The following is a 22,220-nucleotide window of genomic DNA, read 5'->3' as shown; positions in this document are numbered from 1 at the left end:
CATTGAGCTACAGGTGCCAAGCCTAATTTATTTAGTTAGTTATTTTTTGAGACTGAGTCTCATTCTGTTACCCAGGCTAGAGTGCCGTGGTGTCAGCTTAGTTAACAGCAACCTCAAACTCTTGGGTTCAAGCAATTCTCCTGCCTTATCTTCCAGTTAGCTGGGACTATAAGTGCCCAGCATGACACCTGCCTAATTTTTCTGTTTTTAGTAGAGATAGGGGTCTCAATTTTGCTCAGGCTGGTCTTGAACTCCTGAATTCAAGGATTCTTCCCACCTCGGCATCCAGAATGCTAGGATTATAGGTTCAAGCCACTGTTCTGGGCCAGAAAAATATTTTTAAATAAATATAGTCTAGGGTGGCACCTAGACTACAATAATAATAATGATAATAAATAAATATAGTCTAAGTGTACAGGGTTTTTTTGTTTGTTTTTTCTTTTTTTGAGACAGAGTCCCACTATGTTCCCTTGGTAGAGTGCCGTGGCCTCACAAATACCATTGTATTCAGTATAGTAACATGCTCTACAGCTTTTTACAGCTTTGTGGCTTAGGAGTGACAGGCTGTACCATATATCATAGGTGTGCAGTAGGTTATACCACTTAAATTTTTGTAAGTATATTCTATGAGATACCCAACAAAATCGCCTAACATTTTTCAGAATGTATTCCATTATTAAGCAACACATGACTGTATTTGGGAGTCATACATCTGAGAAGGGTTTTTTTTTTTTTGTAGAGACAGAGTTTCACTTTATGGCCCTGGGTAGAGTGCCGTGGCATCACACAGCTCACAGCAACCTCCAACTCCTGGGCTGAAGCGATTCTTCTGTCTCTGCCTCCCAAGTAGCTGGGACTACAGGCGCCCGCCACAACGCACAGCTATTTTTTTTTTGGTTGCAGCTGTCGTTGTTTGGTGGGCCTGGGCTGGATTCAAACCCGCCAGCTCGGGTGTATGTGGCTGGTGCCTTAGCCGCTTGAGCCACAGGTGCCAAGCCTGTATGGACATTGGACATTTCTTAAAAGAAGGTATAAAAATGGCCAATAAATACATGAAAAAAATGCTCAATGGCACAGACTATCAGGAAAGGCAAATTAAAACCAAAATGAAATACTACCCCACCCTCACTCTGATGGCTATTATCAGAAAGACAGAAGATAAGCTCAGTGCCTGTAGCTTAGTGAGTAGGTTGCCAGCCACAAATACTGAGGCTGGTGGGTTCGAGCCTGGCCCAGGCCTGCTAAACAACCATGACAGCTGCAACAAAAGATAGCTGGATATTGTGGCAGGTGCCTGTAGTCCCATCTACTTGGGAGGCTGAGGCAAGAGAGTCGCTTAAGCCCAGGAGTTTGAGGTTGGTGTGAGCTGTGATGCCACAGTACTCTACCGAGGGTGACAGTGAGATTCTGTCTCAAAAAAAAAAAAAGACAAAAGATAACAAGTGTCAAGGGCATGGAGTCTGGGCATGGTGATGTATGTCTGTAGTCCCAGCTAGTTGGAAGGCTGAGGCAGTTCGATCACTTTAAGCCCATGAGTTTGTGGTTGCAGGAAGCTGTGATTCTGCCACTGTATGCTAGCCTGGAAAACAAGAGCTAGACCATCCAGTCTCAAACAATCAAAGTAAATAAAAGATGCGTTGAGGGTGGCACCTGTGGCTCAGTGAGTAGGGTGCCGGCCTCATATTCCGAGGGTAGCCAGTTGGAACCCGCCCCGGCCAAACTGCAAACAAACAAATAAAATAGCTGGACATTGTGGCGGGCGCCTGTAGTCCCACCTGCTTGAGAGTCTGAGGCAAGAGAATCGCGTAAGCCCAAGAGCCGGAGGTTGCTGTGAGCCGTGCGACGCCATAGCACTCTACAGAGGGCGGTACAGTGAGAGTCTGTCTCAACAAGAAAAAAAAAAAAGATGTGTTGAAAAGGGAACACCTTTTTTTTTTTGAGACAGTCTGTCTTTGTCACCCTCAGTAGAATGTCCTGGCATCATAGATCACAGCAATCCCAAACTTACGCTCAAGTGATTCTCTTGCCTCAGCCTCCCAGGTAGCTGGGAAGACAGGTGTTAGCGACCACGCCTGGTTATTTTTACAGACTGGGTATTGCTCTCTTGCTCGGGCTAGTCTTGAACTCCTGAGTTCAAGCAATCCACCCATGTTGTCCTGCCAGAGTGCTAGGATCACAGTTGTGAGCCATCATGACTGGCCTTGGAACACCTTTGTACAGTACAGTCAGTATAGTACACTGACTTTGGGTCTGTAAATTGGTCTGGCCATTATGGAAAACTGTATGGAGGCTCCTCAGAAAACTAAGAACTTCTGGCTCGGTGCCTGTTGCACAGTTGTTATGGCGCCAGCCACATGCACCGAGGCTGGGCAGGTTCAAGCCTGGCCTGGGCCTGCTAAACAATAATGACAACTACAACAAGAAAATAGCTGGACATTGTGGCGGGCACCTTTAGTCTCAGCTGCTCAGGAGGCTGAGGCAAGAGAATCGCTTGAGCCCAAGAGTTTGAGGTTGCTGTGGCTGTGAAGACACAGCACTCTACGGAGGACAACATAATGAGACTCTGTTTCTAGGAAAAAAAAAAGATAAATGATGGCACATCTATATAAGGCGTTTACTATGACGAGCCTACAGTATTGTAAGTTCCTCTGTGTGAGTCAGTGCATGGTGAGTGAATGTGAAGGCATGTGATACTACTATACATTACTGTAGACATTAAAACACTGTACACTGGGCGGCACCTGTGGCTCAAAGGAGTAGGGCACCGTCCCCATATGCCGGAGGTGGTGGGTTCAAGCCCAGCCCTGGCCAAAAACTGAAAAAAAAAAAAAAAAAAAAACACTGTACACTTAGACTATATTTATCTAAAAATATTTTTCTGGCCCAGTACAGTGGCTTGAACTTACAATCCTAGCATTCTGGGAGGCTGAGGTGGGAAGAACCCTTGACTTCAGGAGTTCAAGACCAGCCTGAGTAAAAGTGAGACCCCCCATCTCTACTGAAAACAGAAAAATTAGGCAGGTGTCATGCCGGGCAACTTATAGTCCCAGCTAACTGAGAGATAAGGCAGAAGGATTGCTTGAACCCAGGAGTTTGAGGTTGCTGTGAACTAAGCTGACACCATGGCACTCTAGCCTCGGTAATAGAATGAGACTCTGTCTCAATAAATGAATAAGGCTCGGCACCTGTAGCTCAATGGCTAGAGCGCTGGCCACGTACACCAGGGCTGGTGGGTTTGAACCCGACCCTGGCCTGCCAAACAACAATGACAACTGCAACCAAAAAATAGATGGGTGTTGCAGTGGGTGCCTGTAGTCCCAGCTACTCAGGAGGCTGAGGCAAGAGAATTGCTTAAGCCTGACAGTTTTGAGGTTGCTGTGAGCTGTGACGCCCTGGTACTCTACTCAGGGCGAAATAGTGAGACTCTGTCTCAAAAAGAAAAAAAAAAATTAAGAACTTCCATATGATTAAATAATCCTACTTCTGGGTGTATATATCAAAAGGCTTTGAAATCAATATGTTAAAGTTATCTACATTCCTATGTTCATTGCGGCAAATTGCTGTATGATTAAAAAATATTTTTATGGGGGCGGTGCCTGTGGCTCAGTCGGTAAGGCACCGGCCCCATATACCGAGGGTGGCGGGTACCCGGCCTCTGCTGAACTGCAACCAAAAAATAGCTGGGCGTTGTGGCGGGCGCCTGTAGTCCCAGCTACTCGCGAGGCTGAGGCAAGAGAATCGCTTAAGCCCAGGAGTTGGAAGTTGCTGTGAGCTGTGTGATGCCATGGCACTCTACCGAGGGCCATAAAGTGAGACTCTGTCTCTACAAAAAAAAAAAAAATATATATATATATATATATATATTTTTACGGGCTGAATACTTTTGTACCTAATATGCTAAAAATGTTTTTAACCAGTCCCTATTTCTGAATCTCTTGCTTATTTCATCCTCTAGTGTAAGTAATGCTATAATGAATGTTCGTGTTTGAAGGGCTTGCCTTTTTGATTTCCCCATCTCAGATTTCTATGTGTATGAAACTTTCAAGACTTCATACATTCTGTCAAGCTGCTTTCCGGATTCCTAATGCCAGGTTTCTATTCCAACCAGCAGTGCTGACAGCATCCTTGTCCTCAAGCTGGTGTTAATATAAAAACCTTTGCCAATCTAGTAGGATTGGAGCTTATCTTACTTAGAATGTAAAGAATCGGACGACATGCTGAGGGTCAGACAGATCTTGGGTCTGTCCTTGCTCTGCTAACTATGCGACCTCTCTTAGGGCGGTTTTGAGGATTAAACGAAGTCGTCAAAGCGCTTTAGAGTAGTTTTCCACCATCGGTTGCTCTTTAAGCCGGTGGTCCCTGGGCACAGAGGAGGAGCGTCCCCGACCCCTGCGGCCAATCCAGAGCTGAGGCAGTGCCTCGTCCCTCAGCCCCGCCCCTCAGCTTAAAAGGGCAAAGAAAGGGACCTGGGGACGTGCTGAGGTCGGTCCCGCCTCCTGTGGTTTAGAGCGCCGGGACTTGGGAGGCGTTTGCGACTGTAAGAGAAGGTCGTTCCCGGGGGCCCCTTCTCCGCGGTGGCCCCCGCGGCGCGGCTCCTTAAAGTGTCTCGGGTGCAACAACGCCTGTGGCAGCGCCCTCCGCCAGTGGGGCCGCCTTGGGTCCCGGCGGGGGCCAGCGGTGCTCTCGGCCATGCGTGCCCTGCGGACCGGTCTGAGCCTGGCGCTGGGCGCGGGGCTGGGTGCGGCTGCAGAGGGCTGGCGGCAGCGGCGGGCGGATGTGCAGGCGGCGCCGGGGCTTCTGGGTCGGTTGCCGGTGTTGCCAGTGGTGGCAGCGGCGGAGGTGCCCGCTGTGCCCGGGGGACCGGCGGGCCGCGGCCCGGGCGAGCTGGCCAAGTATGGGCTGCCCGGACTGGCGCAGCTCAAGAGCCGCGAGTCCTACGTGCTGTGCTACGACCCGCGCACCCGCGGCGCTCTCTGGGTGGTCGAGCAGCTGCGGCCCGAGCGGCTCCGTGGTGACGGCGATCGCCGCTCGTGCGACTTCCGCGAGGATGACTCGGTGCACGTCTACCACCGCGCCACCAATGCCGACTATCGCGGCAGCGGCTTCGACCGTGGCCACCTCGCCGCCGCCGCCAACCACCGCTGGAGCCAGAAGGCTGTGGACGACACTTTCTACCTGAGCAACATCGCGCCCCAGGTAGCGCCCGCGCCCCAGTCCGATCGCTGAACGTGGGGCCGGCGTCAGGCCTCCCGGACCTCGGTTGTTCTTCCGCAGAATGGAGGAGCTTCCGAGCGTGCGCTCGAGATCAGGCCCCTCTGATCACGCGGTGCGCCCTGGGCGGGAGGGAGGAGCCCTGGGGACGCAGGCTGTTGAGTCCGATCATGGCTGGCACTCGAACCCTGAGTCCCCGGCCCCTTCCTGAGCTTCAGTTTCTCGGTATACTGAAGAAAGTGCGTGTAAAAGTAATGAGCACTCTTCCTGGCTCATTATTAGCTGCAAGGAGGGAAATGAGCCTCAGAGAGACATCGTTGCCCAGTGTCATACAACAGGAAGAGAATCCAGTCTGGAGGGGCATGAGCCTTCAGCCATGTCTTACCCTGCTTGCCTCAAAGCAGGTAGAAGACACCAGGCACCATCGGGATGTTTGTGCCAGTTACTGTGCACCTGGGTCTAGCCACCCTAAGTCCAGGCCTGTTCCCAGCAGGGCCTGGCATCCGTGATGGAGTCTGAGGTGGGGCTTGGCTGAAACCTGTGGAGTAGCAGCCTCCAACCCTGACTTCCCCAACTTCCCTCCCAGGGGCTCAGTCCTCTACTCATTTTCCTTTGTTCGGGAGCTCAAGGGAGGAGGCAGATTCATAACACTCCCAGCAGGCGCTGCTCCTAGCTCAGCCTAGACTAGGACAGGGTTGGTTGTTGGGAGGTCTGGCCTTCTTGTGAGCGCCTGGGCACCGGGGACTACCTTCAGATTCTCTCTGAAAGGGAGAGGTGTGCTCATTCCTCCTGCTGCTCATTTGAGCTGAGACTGAGACCTGGGGAGTGCAGGAGGGGTGGCCAACACATCAGCCCAGCCCAGGCTCCACCCTCATGCCCTTAAGCCTAAGTTTCCTTGTTCTAGTCCCCCACTAGCGTGCCCACTCCCTCAGAACTCAGGGCAGCCCTATGATAGAACGGGGAAGGTTTCAGTCACAGGCCCACTGAGCCCCACCTGTCCAACAGGTGCCCCACCTCAACCAGAATGCCTGGAACAACTTGGAGAAGTACAGCCGCAGTCTGACCCGCACCTACCAAAACGTCTATGTCTGCACAGGGCCGCTGTTCCTGCCCAGGTGAGGCCGAGACCAGGGTCAGAGGGTGGCAGGGCGTCCCACTTACTGAAGTCCTTTCTTGCCATGCATGCACCGGGCTTGCCCAGACCCGGGTCAGTATCAGGTCACTGCTCTGCTTTCTTGGCAAGTCTGTTTTCCTGCCTTAGCCTCCCCATTCCTTTTGCATAGCCAGAAACCTGTGGGGTATTGCCACCTGGATCATGCCTCCTCTGCCCAGAGGCAGCAGGCCCTCAATCAGGCCTTGCTTCTCCCTCATCAGTTCTCGTCATGCCCACCCAACCCTGGCTTTTGCCCAGATGGAGACCCTGGAGGATGCTGATGCACCAGTTCTGCTTGCTGCACTTTCTTCCCCCACTCTCCCCTGGAGCCAGAGTTTCAACTAAGATCAGCCTGGCCCAGCTCCATATTTGTCCTGTGGCAGCCCTGCCTCCCTGGTGGAAGGGACTGATCTCCTCTGGGAATACTCAGTGATTTTTCTTAAGTCCCACTTAAGATGGGGACTGGGCAGTCAGCAGGCTGGGAGGGAATCCAGGCCCTATCACCTAGCCCCTTGGTGCTGTGGGCAAATGACCTCAATATCCTCCCCTGCAAAATGGAGATAAAACCTGTGACCTCAGGGCAGCACCTGTGCTCAGTGGGTAGAGCACTGGCCCCATATACTGAGGGTGGTGGGTTCGAACCTGGCCCAGGCCGAACTGCAACAACAAAATAGCCAGGTATTGTGGCAGGCACCTGTAGTCCCAGTTACTTGGGAGGCCGAGGCAAGAGAATCGCCTAAGCCCAGGAGCTGGAGGTTGCTGTGAACTGTGACGTCACAGTACTCTACTGAGGGTGATACAGTAAGACTGTCTCAAAAAAAAAAAAAAAAAAAAAAGCCTGTGACCTCACAGTCACTGGGGGCTGAGAGGGATGGCAGATACCACATGCTTAGCCCAGGGCTTCGCCCATGGCAAGGGCTCCGCACAGAATGGCCAGGAGGTTGCTGGAGATGCTAATAAACTCTCACTAGCAAGTGAAACAGGAGACTGCTTGGGGAAGCTTGTCAGCTGCCCCTCCCGTGTCCTGGCACCTTCCAGGTGCTATGTGTCAGGCTCTATGCTGGGTCCTTGTCCACTTGGTGATTACTTCCACAGGAAGGGACAGGTAGTAAACAAGCATCTGCACAGATGAATGTGATTATTTAGAAGTTACTCAGTTCTTTCAGCAACATTTATTGTTATGCATCCTGCCTGACCCACTGTTGGGCATGAGAAAAACCAGAGGAAAGAGTCTCCACCCCAGAAAGAGCTCCCAGCTGCAAGGAGCCAGGGAGGACACAGAATCTCACAGTGAGGGAGTGGCCCTGCCTGCTGACAGAAGCCTAAGATCAGGGAGGACTTCCTGGAGAAGGTGGCTTTGGGTTCAACCTGGCTCTCTTCCCCATGTGTGCGTGGGTCTGCCCACAGGACAGAGGCTGATGGGAAATCCTATGTGAAGTACCAGGTGATTGGCAAGAACCATGTGGCAGTGCCCACGCACTTCTTCAAGGTGCTCATCCTGGAGGCAATGGGTGGGCAGATCGAACTCCGCTCCTATGTGATGCCCAATGCGCCTGTGGATGAGACCATCCCGCTGGAACGCTTCCTGGTGCCCATCGAGAGCATTGAGAGGGCCTCCGGGCTGCTCTTCGTGCCAAATATCCTGGCGCGGGGAGGCAGCCTCAAGGCCATCACTGCTGGCAGCAAGTGAGGGTGGCAGCCCAGTGAGACTGTGGCATGTGGGGCTGGGATTGCATTAAAAGTGGTTATTTTTGGAGACAAGTGTTGGTGTATCCATCTTTGGTGACCCACAGGAACTCCTGCTTTTGTTGCTGCTTCACTGCTGCTTTGGACGCAAATGAACTGTCAGGTGGGCTGGGTACCCGCCTGGGTGAGGCCAGGCTGCAGGGCGGCCAGAGAGATGAGGATGGCTTCCTAGGACAAGAATGTGGCAATGGGCTAGGGCCTGGGAGGCTGGCAGGTGCCTGACCACCCAGGATACAGCCCATGTCCACACTGTAGATCTGCCACTTAGTGAGGGGCATAGCCTGTACCTCAGTCTCCTCTTCTGTAAAACGGGGAGGATAGTAATAATGCCCCTTTCCTGGGCAGGGAAGAAGGGTCAGGCATGGGAGCCCAGATTCTTACTGGGGTATGGCTGGCAGGCTCATTGCAGCTGGTCTGGGCAGAGCCTCAGGGACAGGTAGACTGGGGTGGTCCACCTGTTGGGAACATCCCTTTGAGACTGATAGGACAATGGAAGAGTGTGCATAGCAGTGTTCCAAGCTGACCCTGAAAGTGGGGGCACAGGTTCCATGACACCCAGGACCAAGTAGCTACACATGGCTACCAGAGGTGCAAGGGAGGTCCTTGAGAATGTCACAGGGAACCGGGGCAGGGTTGAGTGGGCCACCCAGCCTGGGAGCCCAAGACTGGCATGAACACACAGGACTCCTAACTTGCAGCTGCACTCGTGTCTCGCTGTCCACAGCACAAGACTGCTATAGAAGGAGGCCCAGGGGGTGAGGGGCCCATCTCCAGAGAAGGCAGCCTTAGGTGGGGGTGGGCTCCAGGAAGAAAGCTATGATTCCCCCTACCCCCACCCCTGATCCTGAGGCCCCCAGTGGCAGGGGGCGGGTGGGCTCACCTCTGTGCGGATGGTACGGCTGCCCTGGCCAGGGCAGGTGTTGACATACAGGTCGAAGAGGACACTGGGTTCAGCCACCTCTAGGTTGGGGTCAGCATCCACTCCAGCTTCCAGCCCCTGGAGGCCCCCAAACACCACAAGCACATGCCTAACACCCACAGGAGAAGTTATCAATGATTGTCCACTAGGGCCCACTGACCACAGTCTCTGGCTCTTTTGTCCCCATAGTCAGGACCCAATGTATACAGCTTTTCCCGGCTCCATACCCCCACCCCTGGCTCCTGCCCCAGGTAGGACACACCTGAAGCTGGGAATCTGGGCAGAGGCCACATCAGAGCCTCGCTCTGACGTCCCAATGGTCAGGTCATAGCCATCCTGGAAAGGGGCCTCAGCAAACACAGCACCTGGGTGAAGGGGGCCAAGCCAGCTTAGCAGTCCTGCTCCCCACAAGCCACAGCTTCTTGGCTGTATGCACATGTGGCGGGGGGTATGTAGAAGGACACTCGGGTAAGGGAGCTGCACCCAGGCCCTCCCCTGTTCCTGGAAAGTCAAGGACTGAGCAGGGTAGAGACCAAGCCTGTGCTTAGGGAGAATAAGGCAGAGGTAGGGCAGACACAGGTAAAGGACCTTTGACTTCTCTGGCCTTTTGCCTCATTCCTACCCCCAGGGCAGGCATCTTGACAATCATGATACTTTTCCCAAGAACCCCCGCACCCCCTTTTTTGAGACAGTGCCTCACTCTGTGCCCTGGGTAGATAGAGTGCTGTGATGTCATAGCTCACAGCAACCTCAAACTTTTTTTTTGTGTGGTTTTTGGCTGGGGCTGGGTTTGAACCCGCCACCTGCGGCATATGGGACGACGCCCTACTCCTTGAGCCACAGGCGCCGCCCCGCAACCTCAAACTCTTGAGCTCAAGCAATCCTCTTGCCTCAGCATCCAAGTAGCTGGGACTATAGGCACCTGCCAAAATACCTGGCTATTTTTAGAGATAGGATCTTGCTCTTGGTCAGGCTGGTCTTGAACCATGAGCTCAAGTAATCCACCCACCTCAGCCTTCTAAAGTGCTAGGATTACAGGGGTAAGCCACTGCTCCCATCTCCCCAGAAGTCCTTAACAGCATTCAAGGCCACGCATTCAGAGAGGCCCTAAGAGGGACAGGCGCCTGTGCAAGGACACACAGCAAGTTGATTTTTAGGTCAAGTAAGGCTCTCTGCTGCCTCCCAGACAGAGGAATACACAGATATTCAGAGAAGGAAGCTGTGTCCTTACTGAGGCAGGAGGCCAGTCGGACGGTGTAGCCCCAGTAGAGACCAGCTTTGGTGCGAGGGTCCTGTGATGACACAACCTTGCCACGGTAGGTCTTGCATTCTGGAGGGGAAATGGAGTCTGTAAAGTGGGGTAAAGGGGACAGGAAGTAGACAGAGGAGGCTCTGAGCCTTCAGGATGGCCAGGCCACTCCTGGATCCAAGGAAGTTTCCGGATACCTGGAAGCTGTTTCTGGTTCAGTCGCACAGTCACGCGAAGTCCAGGCTCCAGGTTCTTGTCAATCTTCACCTCCTGAGGAGAAGCCAGAATGGGTGCCATTCCCTTCAAGACCAGCAGGGGTCACCATTCTCACAGAGGCCACCAGCGGAAGAGCTGACCCAGCGGCCCTGCTATGAGAGCATTCATGCAACACAATGATCAACCATGATGGCCTGGGGCCAGTACAGATTGGAAGTGGATAAAATCCCAGGGCTACATTTTGGTGGCTCTGCCACTTAACTAGCTATAGGAGTTTGTGCAAAGCAGTTAACCTCTTTAAGCCTCAAGTTCCTCATCTGGCAAACCAAAAATTGTCCACATATAAGCTGGGCATGGTGACACAGGCCTGTATTCCCAGAACTCAGGAGGCTGAGGCAGCAGGATCCTTTAAACTTATGAGTTCAAAGGCAGCCTGGGCAACACAGCAAGACCCATTTCAAAACAAATGAGCCATAAACAATGGCTGGTAAATGCTTCACATGGGAACTGTGATGAATGATAACTTCATTTACGTTTTGTGCTCATTTTGAATAACTCACCCTTTGCAGGGTAACTTGCTTCCCCTTCTGAGGGTTTCTCATGCTTTTCTCCTTTTGCCTACGTGCCATCTGGTCCATGCTTGTCTTTCTTTTTTTTTTTTTTTTAAGAGACAGAGTCTCACTTTGTCACCCTCGGTAGAGTGCCATGGCGTTACAGCTCACAGCAACCTCCAGTTCTTGGGCTTAGGTGATTCTCTTGCTTCGGCCTCCCAAGTAGCTGGGACTACAGGTGCCCGCCACAACACCTGGCTATTTTTTTGTTGCAGTTTGGCTGGGGCCGGGTTCAAACCCACAGCCCTCGAGATATGGGGCCGGCGCCCTACTCACTGAGCCACAGGCACTGCCTTTTCTTCCTTTTTAAATCAGCTTTCTCAGATTAAGATTTGCCATTTATTTATTACTAGAGACAGGGTCTTGCTCTGCCACCACTCATCAACTCAATGTAGCCTTAATCTTCTAGCCTCAAGGGATCCTCCTCCTAAGTAACTAGAACTGCAAGAGTGGGCCACTACCATGCCCAGCTAATTTTATGGGGCCACTATCATGACCAGCAAGAGATAGGGTCTTGCTTTGTCACCCAGGCTAAAGTGCCATGGTATGATCATGGATCACTGCAACCTTGAACTGCTGGGCTCACGTGATCATCCTATCTCAGCTTCCTGAGTGGCTGGGACTAAAGGAAAACACCACCACACCTGGCTAATTATTTTTTGTAGAGACGAGGATCACTCTTTGCTCAGGCTGGTCTTAAACTCCCATCCTCAAGAGACTCTCCTCCTTCAGCCTCCCCAAATGTTGGGGTTATAGGTGTAAGCCACTGTGCCAGCTCTAAGATTTGCTTTTTTTTTTTTTTGAGACGGAGCCTTAAGCTATCACCTTGGGTAGAGTGGTATGGCATGACAGCTCACAGCAACCTCCAACTCCAACTCCTGGGCTCAAGAGAGTCCCCTTCCTCTGCCTCCTAAGTAGCTGGGACTACAGGCACCTGCCACAATGCCTGGCTATTTTTTGGTTGCAGCTGTCATTGTTGTTTGGTGGGCCCAGGCTGGATTCGAACCCGCCAGCTCAGGTGTATGTGGCTGGCACCTTAGCTGCTTGAGCCACAGGTGCCAAGCCAAGATTTGCTTTTTAAACAAATTCATCCCTGGATTTATCTATTGAGCCCTGTTTGGGGCAGTACTCTGATCTGAACTTACATCAACTGGGGATGTGCAGCCAGGTCTCCTACTCACATGACCCTGTCTGCCCTCTGTCCCGGACCACATTTTCTTTTCTTTTTTTTTTTGTAGAGACAGAGTCTCACTTTATGGCCCTTGGTAGAGTGCCGTGGCCTCACACAGCTCACAGCAACCTCCAACTCCTGGGCTTAAGCGATTCTCCTGCCTCAGCCTCCCGAGCAGCTGGGATTACAGGCACCCGCCACAACGCCCAGCTATTCTTTGGTTGCAGTTTGGCCGGGGCCGGGTTTGAACCCGCCACCCTCGGTATATGGGGCCGGCACCCTACCGACTGAGCCACAGGCGCCGCCCCCGGACCACATTTTCATTCCTACCTTCTTCATGCCACAGTTGACAAAGGAGCCATGGCCCGGCCGGGTGGGTCTGTCCACCACGATGCCCTCCCGGAACTCAGACTCCTCATCCTGACGCATGTGGTGAGGGCTGTCCAGGGGGTTCAAGAGCCCTGTGGGAGGGAGGGCTGGGAAGAGTCTGGAAGGTGCTTAAGCACATGAGGTACAGTGGGGACCATGATTCAGGGTCTGCCACAAAACTGCTGCTTGACATGAGCTACAGGCGGGGCCTCCTGGGTCTGCTTCCTCAGCAGGACAGTGGCTGGTAAGACAGGATGATCTCAGTGTCTGAGGGGTGATCCATGGGAAACAGGGTTGGCCCACTCAGCCTTACCTGCAAACTGTAGATCCTGGTGCTTGGGGAAAAATGCCTTTCTCAGGTACCTAGCAAGAAACATAGACCTCAGGAAGTACCCAGGCAAGGAGAGGTCACCTGCTTCCTGACCTCCACTTTGACATACCCCTCCCTCATGCCCAGGGGATCACCCCCTTACTGTGGACACTCCAGGTACTGCAGGATCCGGGCCAGCTGTACACATGCCTGGCCTTTCTTGCCGACTCCCGTGAATTCCCCCTCCACAGTCCTGGAGAGAGAGATAGGGCTCATGATCCAACTGTGGCCCCTTCAAGAACTCCTCCCATCCAATCCTCCCTCTGTAGTCACCACCCCTGCCTGGCAGCTCTACCCATCAAAGATTACAGTGGGGGGCAGCGCCTGTGGCTCAGTGAGTAGGGCGCCGGCCCCATATGCCGAGGGTGGCGGGTTCAAACCCGGCCCCGGCCAAACTGCAACAAAAAATAGCCGGGCGTTGTGGCAGGCGCCTGTAGTCCCAGCTGCTCGGGAGGCTAAGGCAAGAGAATCGCGTAAGCCCAAGAGTTAGAGGTTGCTGTGAGCCGTGTGACGCCACGGCACTCTACCCGAGGGCGGTACAGTGAGACTCTGTCTCTACAAAAAAAAAAAAAAAAGGATTACAATGGGAACATTTCAGGCAGGGCACTCAAAAAGAGCTGGCAGGCAGACAGGGGGCATAGTGAAGCCATGGCCAATCCTGGTAGTCCCTCCCTTCTCCCTAAGCCCCAGCACTCTATGGGATGGCCCCTCACTTGGCATCCTGGCCCTCTTCATCAAATACCACAATCTCATCCACACAGAAGATGGTGCAGGCTCTGGCAATCTGGCCAGCGAGGTAGGTGCGAAGCTCAGGCGATTGGGCGTTGTCCAGGATGGAGCCCGGCAAGGCCACACTCAGGGTATAAGGCCGCCCTAGGCAGGGGAGGGTGTTCCTGGTCAGACTAAGAGGCAGGGGCCTACCCTCCCTTCCCTTCCTCAGTCCCTAGGTCCCAAGATAAGAGACTATCCAACTGGCAAGAATTTTGACACTGACAAAATAGATTCAACTCCTCTCTCTGGGCCTCAGTCTCCAGAAAGAAAATGGATACTGTAATTTCCAAGGCTCCTTTTCAGGGAAAACCACTGGGCAAGGCCAGGGAGAGGTTAGAAGAAATGGCCTAAGCTCACAAATGGCTCTGGCCCTTTCTGCCTCCATTCTCCAGCTGTCAAATGGGGATAATAACATGAGCTGAGGCTGGGCGCTGTGGGTCATGCCTGTGATCCTAGCATTTTGAGAGGCCAAGGGAGGAGGATCACTTGAGCTGAGAAGTTTAAGATCAGCTTGTGCAAAATAGTAAGACCTCATCTCTACACTAAAAATGGAAAAATTAACCAGAGATGCATACTTATAGTCTTAGCTATGCAGCAGGCTGAGGCAGGTGGATCATTTGTACCCAGGAGTTCAAGGTATGATGATGTCACTGCACTCCTGGGCAACAGAAAAAAGAGGCTGGGTGCAGTAGCTCACACCTGTAATTATAGCACTCTGGGAGGCCAAGGTGGGTGGATTACCTGAGCTCACGATTTCGAGACCAGCCTGAGCCAGAGTGAGATCTCATTTCTAAAAATAGAGATATGACGGCTCAGTGTCTGCAACAAAGTGGTTATGGCAACAGCCCCATACATCAAAGTTGGTGGGTTCGAACCCAGCCTGGCCAGCTAACCAACAATGACAAGTGCAACAAAAAAATAGCCAGGCGCTTCAGCAGGCGCCTGAAGTCCCAGCTACTTGGGAGACTGAGGCAAGAGAATCTCTTGAACCCAAGAGTTTGAGGTTGCTGTGAGCTGCAATGCCATGGCACTCTACTGAGGGTGACAAAGTGAGACTCTGTCTCAAAATATAAATAAATAAATAAATACATAAAAATTAAAAGAGATGTGGCACGCTGTGGCGGGTGCCTGTAGTCCCAGCTACTTGGAAGGCTGAGGTAAAGAGAATTGCTTGAGCCCTGGAGTTTGAGGTTGCTGTGAGCTGTGATGCCATGGCATTTTACCGAGGGCAACAAAATGAGACTCTATCTCAAAAAGAAAAGAAAAAAAAAAAAAAGTAGGCAGGTCTGGAGGTAGTGAGTGATCTCACTTGACTGTTCAGTCAGTTACAGATTGAACTCCTTGTTCCACTCTTTCCCCCTTCTCACTACTGCACTTGACTAGTCTAAAAAAAAAAAATTTCTTTTTGACTGTGAAGTGGGTGATGCAAAAAAAAAAAAAAGTAACATGAGCCAATGTCTAATTTAATGTGTGCATGTTAACCCAATAGCCTAGTAAGTAAATACTACCATTATCCCTACTTTCAAGTGAGAAGCCTTCAGTCCAGAGAAGTCAAATACATGACTTGAGGTCACATGAAAGGTGGGGTAGCTAAGATATGGGTTCAGGCCTTCTGGCTCTAGAGGAACTCCCACATTCTCTTCTTTTTTTTTTTTTTTTTTTGGCTGGGGCTGGATTTGAACCCACCACCTCCGGCATATGGGACCGGCGCCCTACTCACTGAGCCACAGGCGCCACCCAACACATTCTCTTCTTTCTAGGGTTTTCTGGAGGGAGCCACAAGAGGCGCCATCCCTCAATGGCTTTCTGGTCTCTGGCACAGATGATTTGCTGATCACTGTCTCCACTGTTAACATCCTCACAGGTTACCACTAGGCTCTACTAGGCTAAGATGTGGCTCCCACTCCACAGATTTGGTCTCCCAGAAGAAAAAGAGATACATTAAACTAGGCTAGATCCAGATGTACTGACATGGAAGAATATCCATGGTACAATGTTGCATGAGAAAAACCAATTCCAGCAACGCATAGATAAAATAGTCTTGTGGTCATAAAATTGGAAAATTTTTCCCTGTCTCCACTAAAAAAATAGGACAAAACAAAACAAAATAAAACCTAGCTGGGCATATTATTGCAGGTGTCTGTAGTCCCAGCTTTCAAGAGGCTGAGATAAGAGGATCACTTGAGCCCAAAAGTTTGAGGTTGCTGTGGGCCATGATGCCATAGCACTCAATCACAGGGCAACGGACTGAAACTGTCTCAAAAAAAAAAAAAATTAGGGTGGTGCCTGTGGCTCAAAAGAGTAGGGCGCCAGCCCCATATGCTGGAGGTGGCGGGTTCAAACCCAGCCCCAGCCAAAAACTACAAAAAAAAAAAAAAAATTAAATGAGGGCGGCACCCTTAGCTCATGGATAGGTGCTGACCACATACATGGAGGCTGGCGGGTTCAAACCCAACCCCAGGCCAGCTAATACAACAATGACAACTGCAAAAATAAATAAATAAATAAATGAAAATTAAATTAAAGCACAGAGAAAATGCTCAAGAAAAATTAAAAAATCCCACACTGTCTACTGGTGAGGATAATAAAATGAAATTAAAATTTTAAAAATGAAAAAAAAGTAAAGGTGACGCCTGTGGCTCAGTCGGTAAGGTGCCGGCCCCATATACTGAGGGTGGCAGGTTCAAACCCGGCCCCGGCTGAACTGCAACCAAAAAATAGCTGGGTGTTGTGGCGGGCGCCTGTAGTCCCAGCTACTCGGGAGGCTGAGGCAAGAGAATCGCTTAAGCCCAGGAGTTGGAGGTTGCTGTGAGCTGTGTGATGCCACAGCACTCTACCAAGGGCCATAAAGTAAGACTCTGTCTCTACAAAAAAAAAAAGAAAAAGAAAAAGTAAAAAAGAAATAGCCAGGTGAAGTAGTTTGTGCCTATATTTTAGTTACTCAGGAAGCTGAGAAAGGTTCCCTTGAGGTTAGGAGTTCAAGACCAGCCTGAGGAACATGGTGAGACACTGTGTCAATTCAAAAAAAAAGAGAAATAGGGCTCGGGGTCTGTAGTCCCAGCTACTTGGGAGGCTGAGGCAAGAGAATCACTTAAGCCCAACAGTTGGAGGTTGCTGTGAGTTGTGATGCCATGGCACTCTACCGAGGGTGACGTAGTGAGACTCTGTCTTAAAAAAAAGAAAAAGAAAAAAGTAAAAAATAACTACCACTAAATCTAGATTATGAGGTTCTAGAGGTAAACATTAAGAGATATGCTTACCCTCCATAGGCTTGAAATCTACTTAAGTAGGGGTTTAGAACTGTTTGCTGGGTCCCTCTCCTAAGCTGGACCTCAGTTTCTCCAACAGGACACGATTGTTTTTTTTTTTTTTTTTTTTTGCAGTTTTTGGCTGGGGCTGGGTTTGAACCCGCCACCTCCAGCATATGGGGCTAGTGCCCTACTCCTTTGAGCCACAGGCGCTGCCCACGATTGATTTTTTGAGACAGAGTCCTACTCTACTGCCTAGGCTAGAGTGCTGTGGCATCAGCCTAGCTCACGGCAACCTCAAATGCCTGGGTCAAGTGGGATCCCTATGCCTCAGCTTTCCTGAGTAGCTGGTACTACAGGTACCTGCTACCACAACTACTGGAAAAATAGACTATTTTTAGTAGAGATGGGGTCTTGCTCTTGCTTGGCTGGTCTTGAACTCCTGAGTTCAAGTGATCTTCCTGACTCAGCTTCATAAAGTGCTAGGATTACAAGCATTAGTGGCCATACCCAACCAGGACAAGATGTTTGGCTCCACTAGTCTCCCCAAGGGCCCTTCCAGGTATGACGTTCTCTGCTCTGGCTGCAGGACAGGTACTGCAAGCCACAACACAGAGGCCTCCCCAGGACTCAGCCTGCTTACCATGGTCATCCCTCTGTGTAGCTGTCTCCTCCTCCTGGCGCTTCGCCTGTTCCTCTTGTGCCCGCTGCCGCTCCAGTTTTTTGGTCAACTTAAGATCCTTCCACTTCTTTTTCTCCTCTTTCTCTGGATAAGAAAACATCCTGATTGATCTAGGGAACAGTTTCCTGGTTTCCTCTCAAGTCAGCTGGAGCTCTAGAGTGCTGCTGGGTAAGCAGTCAGGGGGCAACAAAGGAACATCCCCAGGGTTCCTGGCCTCTTCCTCCTCCCCACCTTGGGTACTGTGGGATCCAGAGGGGATAAAGCTGGTGTCTTTCCTGAGGGCATGGCAGGGTAGGCACATTCTTCCCTCTCTGTCAGCCCTTACTTACTCTGTTGCTTCCATTTTCGCCACTCAATTCTTTGACCATGTTCACCCTGGAATAGGGAGAAGTTTAGGACTGCAAGGTTGAAGGTCACACTTGGGAGGAAGTCCACTTCGTGCTCTCCATGGTAATTCTCCCTTTCTAAATTGAGGCGGTGAGAAAACCAGAGAACCTCCACACACTGCTGCCCCAGGGAGCGGCAGGAAGGGAGGGACTCGCTGTACTCTCAATGCCTGGGTGTAGGCCTGGCACACAGTAAGCACTCAATAAACTGTTGAGTAGTTCCCACGGAACACAAGAGGAAACTGAGGCTCGGGGGACAAGACCTGCCCACAATCGCCCTGGGAGTTAGAAGACAAATTACGAAAGAGCTCAGGATTGAGAGCAGGTAATGTGACTGGTACCAAAGAACCACAGGGGGCTCTGAGCACAGGCTACCTACGCTCCATCTCCAGCTCCCGACCACGGCTCCCACCTCGGGTTCTCAACCGAGCTGAGGTACGCGCGGCAATCAGCTTGCAGCACCTCCGGGTCTTCGGATTGGCGAGACGTAGGGAGCAGAAAGTCCCACCTGGTCCCGCCATGGGCATCTACCTGGCTTGTTCTCATGCCTCCACCCAGGTGCCAGCCTGGGGTCCCTGGTCCCGCCACTTACCGGGCCACAAGGCCGCTTCCTCGTGGGCTCCGCCATGTTGCTCCGCAAACCTTTGGTCACGCCCCTGCTAATCAGATGTGCCTCTTCCGGCCACACCTCCACGAGCTGTCCAATCGGAGAGCCAATCGTGTGGGGGTGTGGCCTAGGCGCCAGGTGGCCGCCGCGTGGGCTCCTTAAATCCGGGGAGCTCTGGCTTAGGGCTAGTCGCAAGTTCCCAGATGAGTAGAATCTCTAGTACTGTCATGGCTCATCCCCCTGGGCTGGGACAGGTGAGAAACTCAGACCTTTGGGTGGTTTCAGGCCCAGAGCTGGAGTGTGATTGGAGCTGGAAATGATCTTGGAGATAATTTAATCAAGTTCAAGTTCTTTTACTAATTCATGTACTCTTTCTCTTTTTTAATTTTTTCTCTCTTTTTTAATTTTAATATTACTTTTTTTTTTTTTTGTAGAGACAGTTTCACTTTATTGCCCTTGGTAGAGTGCCGTGGCGTCACACAGCTCACAGCAACCTCCAACTCCTGGGCTTAGGTGATTCTCCTGCCTCAGCCTCCTGAGTAGCTGGGACTACAGGCGCCCACCACAACGCCCGGCTTTATTATTACTTTTTTTTAGAGAGAGAGAGAGAGAGAGACACACGGAGTCTTGCTCAGGCTGTTCTCAAACTCCTGAGTTCAAGGGATCCACCCACCCTGACCTCCCAGAGTGTCAGGATTATAGTCATCAGCCACCACGCCAACCCTACTCTTTTTCTTTTAATTAACAGACTTTATTTTATTTTAGTATTATCATCTTTTGGGACTGCTTCACAAATTTGGGTGTCATCCTTACGCATGGGCTATGCTAATATTTTCTGTATTGTTCCAGGTTTAGTAGTTGTTCTCAACAGACTGTTTTTAAAGTCTTGTAAGGCAGTTCTAGCTTTAAAAAATATTGAGCATATAGTAGGAAGAATCCCTATGTATCCCTCCTTCTTCTACCTCAGGTCCCTCTCTCTTGCAGGCGGTAGTGTTACATTTGATGAACAATATTGATACATTACTATCAACTAAATCCTTAGTTTAAGTTAGGGTTCACTCCTTCACTTTTGACAAAATATATAGTATCTACCACTAAAGTATCTTACAGAATAGTTTCACTGCCCTAAAATCGCCTATGCTCCACCTAATCATCCCCTCTTCCCCCTCCTAGCCCCTGGCAACCACCGGTCTTTATTGATTCTGTAGTTTGCCCTTTTTTTTTTTTTGAGACAGAGTTTTACTGTGTCATCCTCAGTAGAGTGCAATGGCATCACAACTCACAGCAACCTCAAAGTCTTGGGCTTAAGCAATAGTCTCCTTAAGTCCTGGAACTACAGGTGCCTGCCACAACGCTTGGCTATTTTTCCAGATGAGCTCGAGCTCTTGCTCTTGCTCAGGCTGGTATCGAACCTGTGAGCTCAGGCAATTAACCTGCCTCTGCCTCCCAAGTGCTAGGATTACAGGTCTGAGCCACCACACCTGGCCTCTAGTTTGCCTTTCCTGTAATGTCACATAGCTGAAATCCTATAGTATGTAGCCTTTCCAGATAGGCTTCTTTCATTAAACGATATTATATTAATTTAAGGTTCATCCATGTCCTTTTGTGGCTTGATATTTCAATTTAAAAAAATGTTTTTAATTGGCTCAGCACCCATAGCACTGTGGTTATGGTACCAGCCACCTACACCAATGGTCACGGGTTTGAACCCAGCCTGGGCCAACTAACCAATTGCAACAAAAAAATAGCCAGGAGGGTGGTGCCTGTGGCTCAGTGAGTAGGGCGCCGGCCCCATATACCGAGGGTGGCGGGTTCAAACCTGGCCCAGGCCGAACTGCAACAAAAAAATAGCCAGGCGTTGTGGTGGGCGCCTGTGGTCCCAGCTACTCAGGAGGCTGAGGCAAGAGAATCACCTAGCCCAAGAGCTTGAGGTTGCTGTGAGCTGTGAGGCCATGGTACTCTACCGAGGGCGATAAAGTGAGACTCTGTCTCTACAAAAAAAAAATAAAAATAGCCAGGCATTGTTGTGGTGGACACCTGTAGTCCCAGCTATTTGGGAGGTTGAGGCAAGAGAATCACTTAAGCCCAAGAGTTTGAGTTTGCTGTGAGCTGTATGCCATGGAACTCTACTGAGGGTGACATAGTAAGACTCTGTCTTGAAGAAAAAGAAAATAAAATGTTTTTTTTAGGGTCGGCGCCTGTAGCTCAAATGGCTAAGGTGCCAGCCACATACACAAGAGCTGGGTGAGTTCAAATGCAGCCTAGGTCTGCCAAACAATGACAACTACAACCAAAAAATAGCTGGGCATTGCGGCAGGCACCTGTAGTCCCAGCTACTTCAGAGGCTGAGGCAAGAGAATTGCTTAAGCCCAGAAGTTGGAGGTTGCTGTGAGCTGTGACACTATGGCACTCTACCCAGGGTGACAGCTTGAGGCTCTGTCTCAAAAAAAAAAAAAGGGCGGCGCCTGTGGTTCAAAGGAGTAGGGCACCAGCCCCATATGCTGGAGGTGGCAGGTTCAAACCCAGCCCCGGCCATAAACTGCAAAAAAAAAAAAAGTTTTTTAATCAAAATTTTTTTTTTTTTTTGAGACAGAGTATCACTTTGTGGCCCTTGGTAGAGTGCCATGGAGTCATAGCTCAAAGCAACCTCAAACTCATGGGCTCAAGCAATTCTCTTGTCTCAGCCTCCCAAGTAGCTGGGACTACAGGTGACTGCCACAATGTCTGGCTATTTTTAGAGATGGGGTCTTACTCTTGGTCTTGAACTTGTGAGCTCAGGCAATCCACTCACCTCTGCCTCCCAAGTGTTGGAATTACAAGCGTGAGCCACTGTGCTGCTTTTTTTTTTTTTTCCAGCAGTTTTTGGCCGGGGCTGCGTTCGAACCCGCCACCTCCGGTATATGGGGCTGGAACCCTACTCCTTGAGCCACAGGCACCACCCCTGCTTTTTTTTTTTTTTTTTTTAGACTGGGGTCTTGCACTTACTCAGGCTGGTCTTGAACCTGTGAGGTCAAGCAATCCACCCGCCTTGACCTCCCAGAATGCTAGGATTATAGACGTGAGCCACCATGCTTGGCCTCAAAATTTTTTTATTTTTATTTTTTTAGAGACAAGGATTTCCTTTGTTGCCCAGGCTAGAAGGAAGTGGCACAACCATAATTCACAGCAACCTTGAACTCAAGGCTTGGCTCAGGTGATCTTCCCATCTTAGCCTCCAGAGTATTGGGAATACAGGGGCAAGCCCCCTTGCTCAGCTACATATATATACATATTTTTTGCTATGTTGCTCAAGTTGGTTTCAGACTTGACCTCAAGCGGTTCTCCTGCCTCAGCTTCCCATAGTGCTGGGATTACAGGTGTGAGCCACCACATCTGGCTCTCTTTTCTTTTCTTATCGCTGGATAGTATTTCATTGTATGGATGTGCCACAATTTGTTTATCCATTCACGTTAGAAAGGACATCTTGGTTGCTTCCATTTTTTGGCACTTATAAATAAAGCTGATACAAACA

At 50.7% G+C, this 22,220-nt stretch overlaps 2 protein-coding genes and 1 pseudogene across 9 annotated transcripts; 1 reads left to right on the top strand and 2 right to left on the bottom strand.

The window, feature by feature from the left end:
- Positions 1–4,493: 4,493 nt before the first annotated feature.
- On the top strand, positions 4,494–8,120 carry ENDOG (endonuclease G). The gene is made up of 3 exons (XM_053560519.1): positions 4,494–5,196; positions 6,217–6,326; positions 7,772–8,120. Exons 1-3 carry the CDS (start codon positions 4,690–4,692, stop codon positions 8,052–8,054), a joined length of 900 nt encoding a protein of 299 aa, XP_053416494.1. The 5' UTR covers positions 4,494–4,689; the 3' UTR covers positions 8,055–8,120.
- On the bottom strand, positions 7,522–19,084 carry SPOUT1 (SPOUT domain containing methyltransferase 1). 8 transcript variants are annotated; one of them, XM_053560248.1, is made up of 15 exons: positions 18,695–19,084; positions 18,046–18,091; positions 17,678–17,800; positions 14,528–14,576; positions 14,362–14,444; positions 13,729–13,888; positions 13,119–13,208; positions 12,959–13,008; positions 12,607–12,737; positions 10,476–10,548; positions 10,261–10,359; positions 9,292–9,394; positions 8,991–9,138; positions 8,492–8,565; positions 7,522–8,278 (listed from the first exon to the last, which is right to left on the bottom strand). In XM_053560248.1, exons 1-15 carry the CDS (start codon positions 18,728–18,730, stop codon positions 8,110–8,112), a joined length of 1,434 nt encoding a protein of 477 aa, XP_053416223.1. In that variant the 5' UTR covers positions 18,731–19,084; the 3' UTR covers positions 7,522–8,109. The 8 variants fall into 8 exon arrangements, with proteins under 8 accessions (XP_053416223.1, XP_053416202.1, XP_053416232.1 ...); XM_053560227.1 differs by lacking the exon at positions 18,695–19,084 and adding an exon at positions 18,515–18,687 and having other exon boundaries at positions 18,046–18,180; XM_053560257.1 differs by lacking the exons at positions 8,492–8,565; positions 18,695–19,084 and adding an exon at positions 18,515–18,687 and having other exon boundaries at positions 18,046–18,180.
- A 397-nt stretch (positions 19,085–19,481) lies between these two features.
- On the bottom strand, positions 19,482–19,582 carry LOC128580091 (uncharacterized; annotated as a pseudogene).
- Between the last annotated feature and the right edge of the window lie 2,638 nt (positions 19,583–22,220).

Source organism: Nycticebus coucang, chromosome 2 (genome assembly GCF_027406575.1).
Source record: "Nycticebus coucang isolate mNycCou1 chromosome 2, mNycCou1.pri, whole genome shotgun sequence".
Lineage (NCBI taxonomy): Eukaryota > Metazoa > Chordata > Mammalia > Primates > Lorisidae > Nycticebus > Nycticebus coucang.
This window is presented reverse-complemented; position numbering and strand designations above follow the sequence as displayed.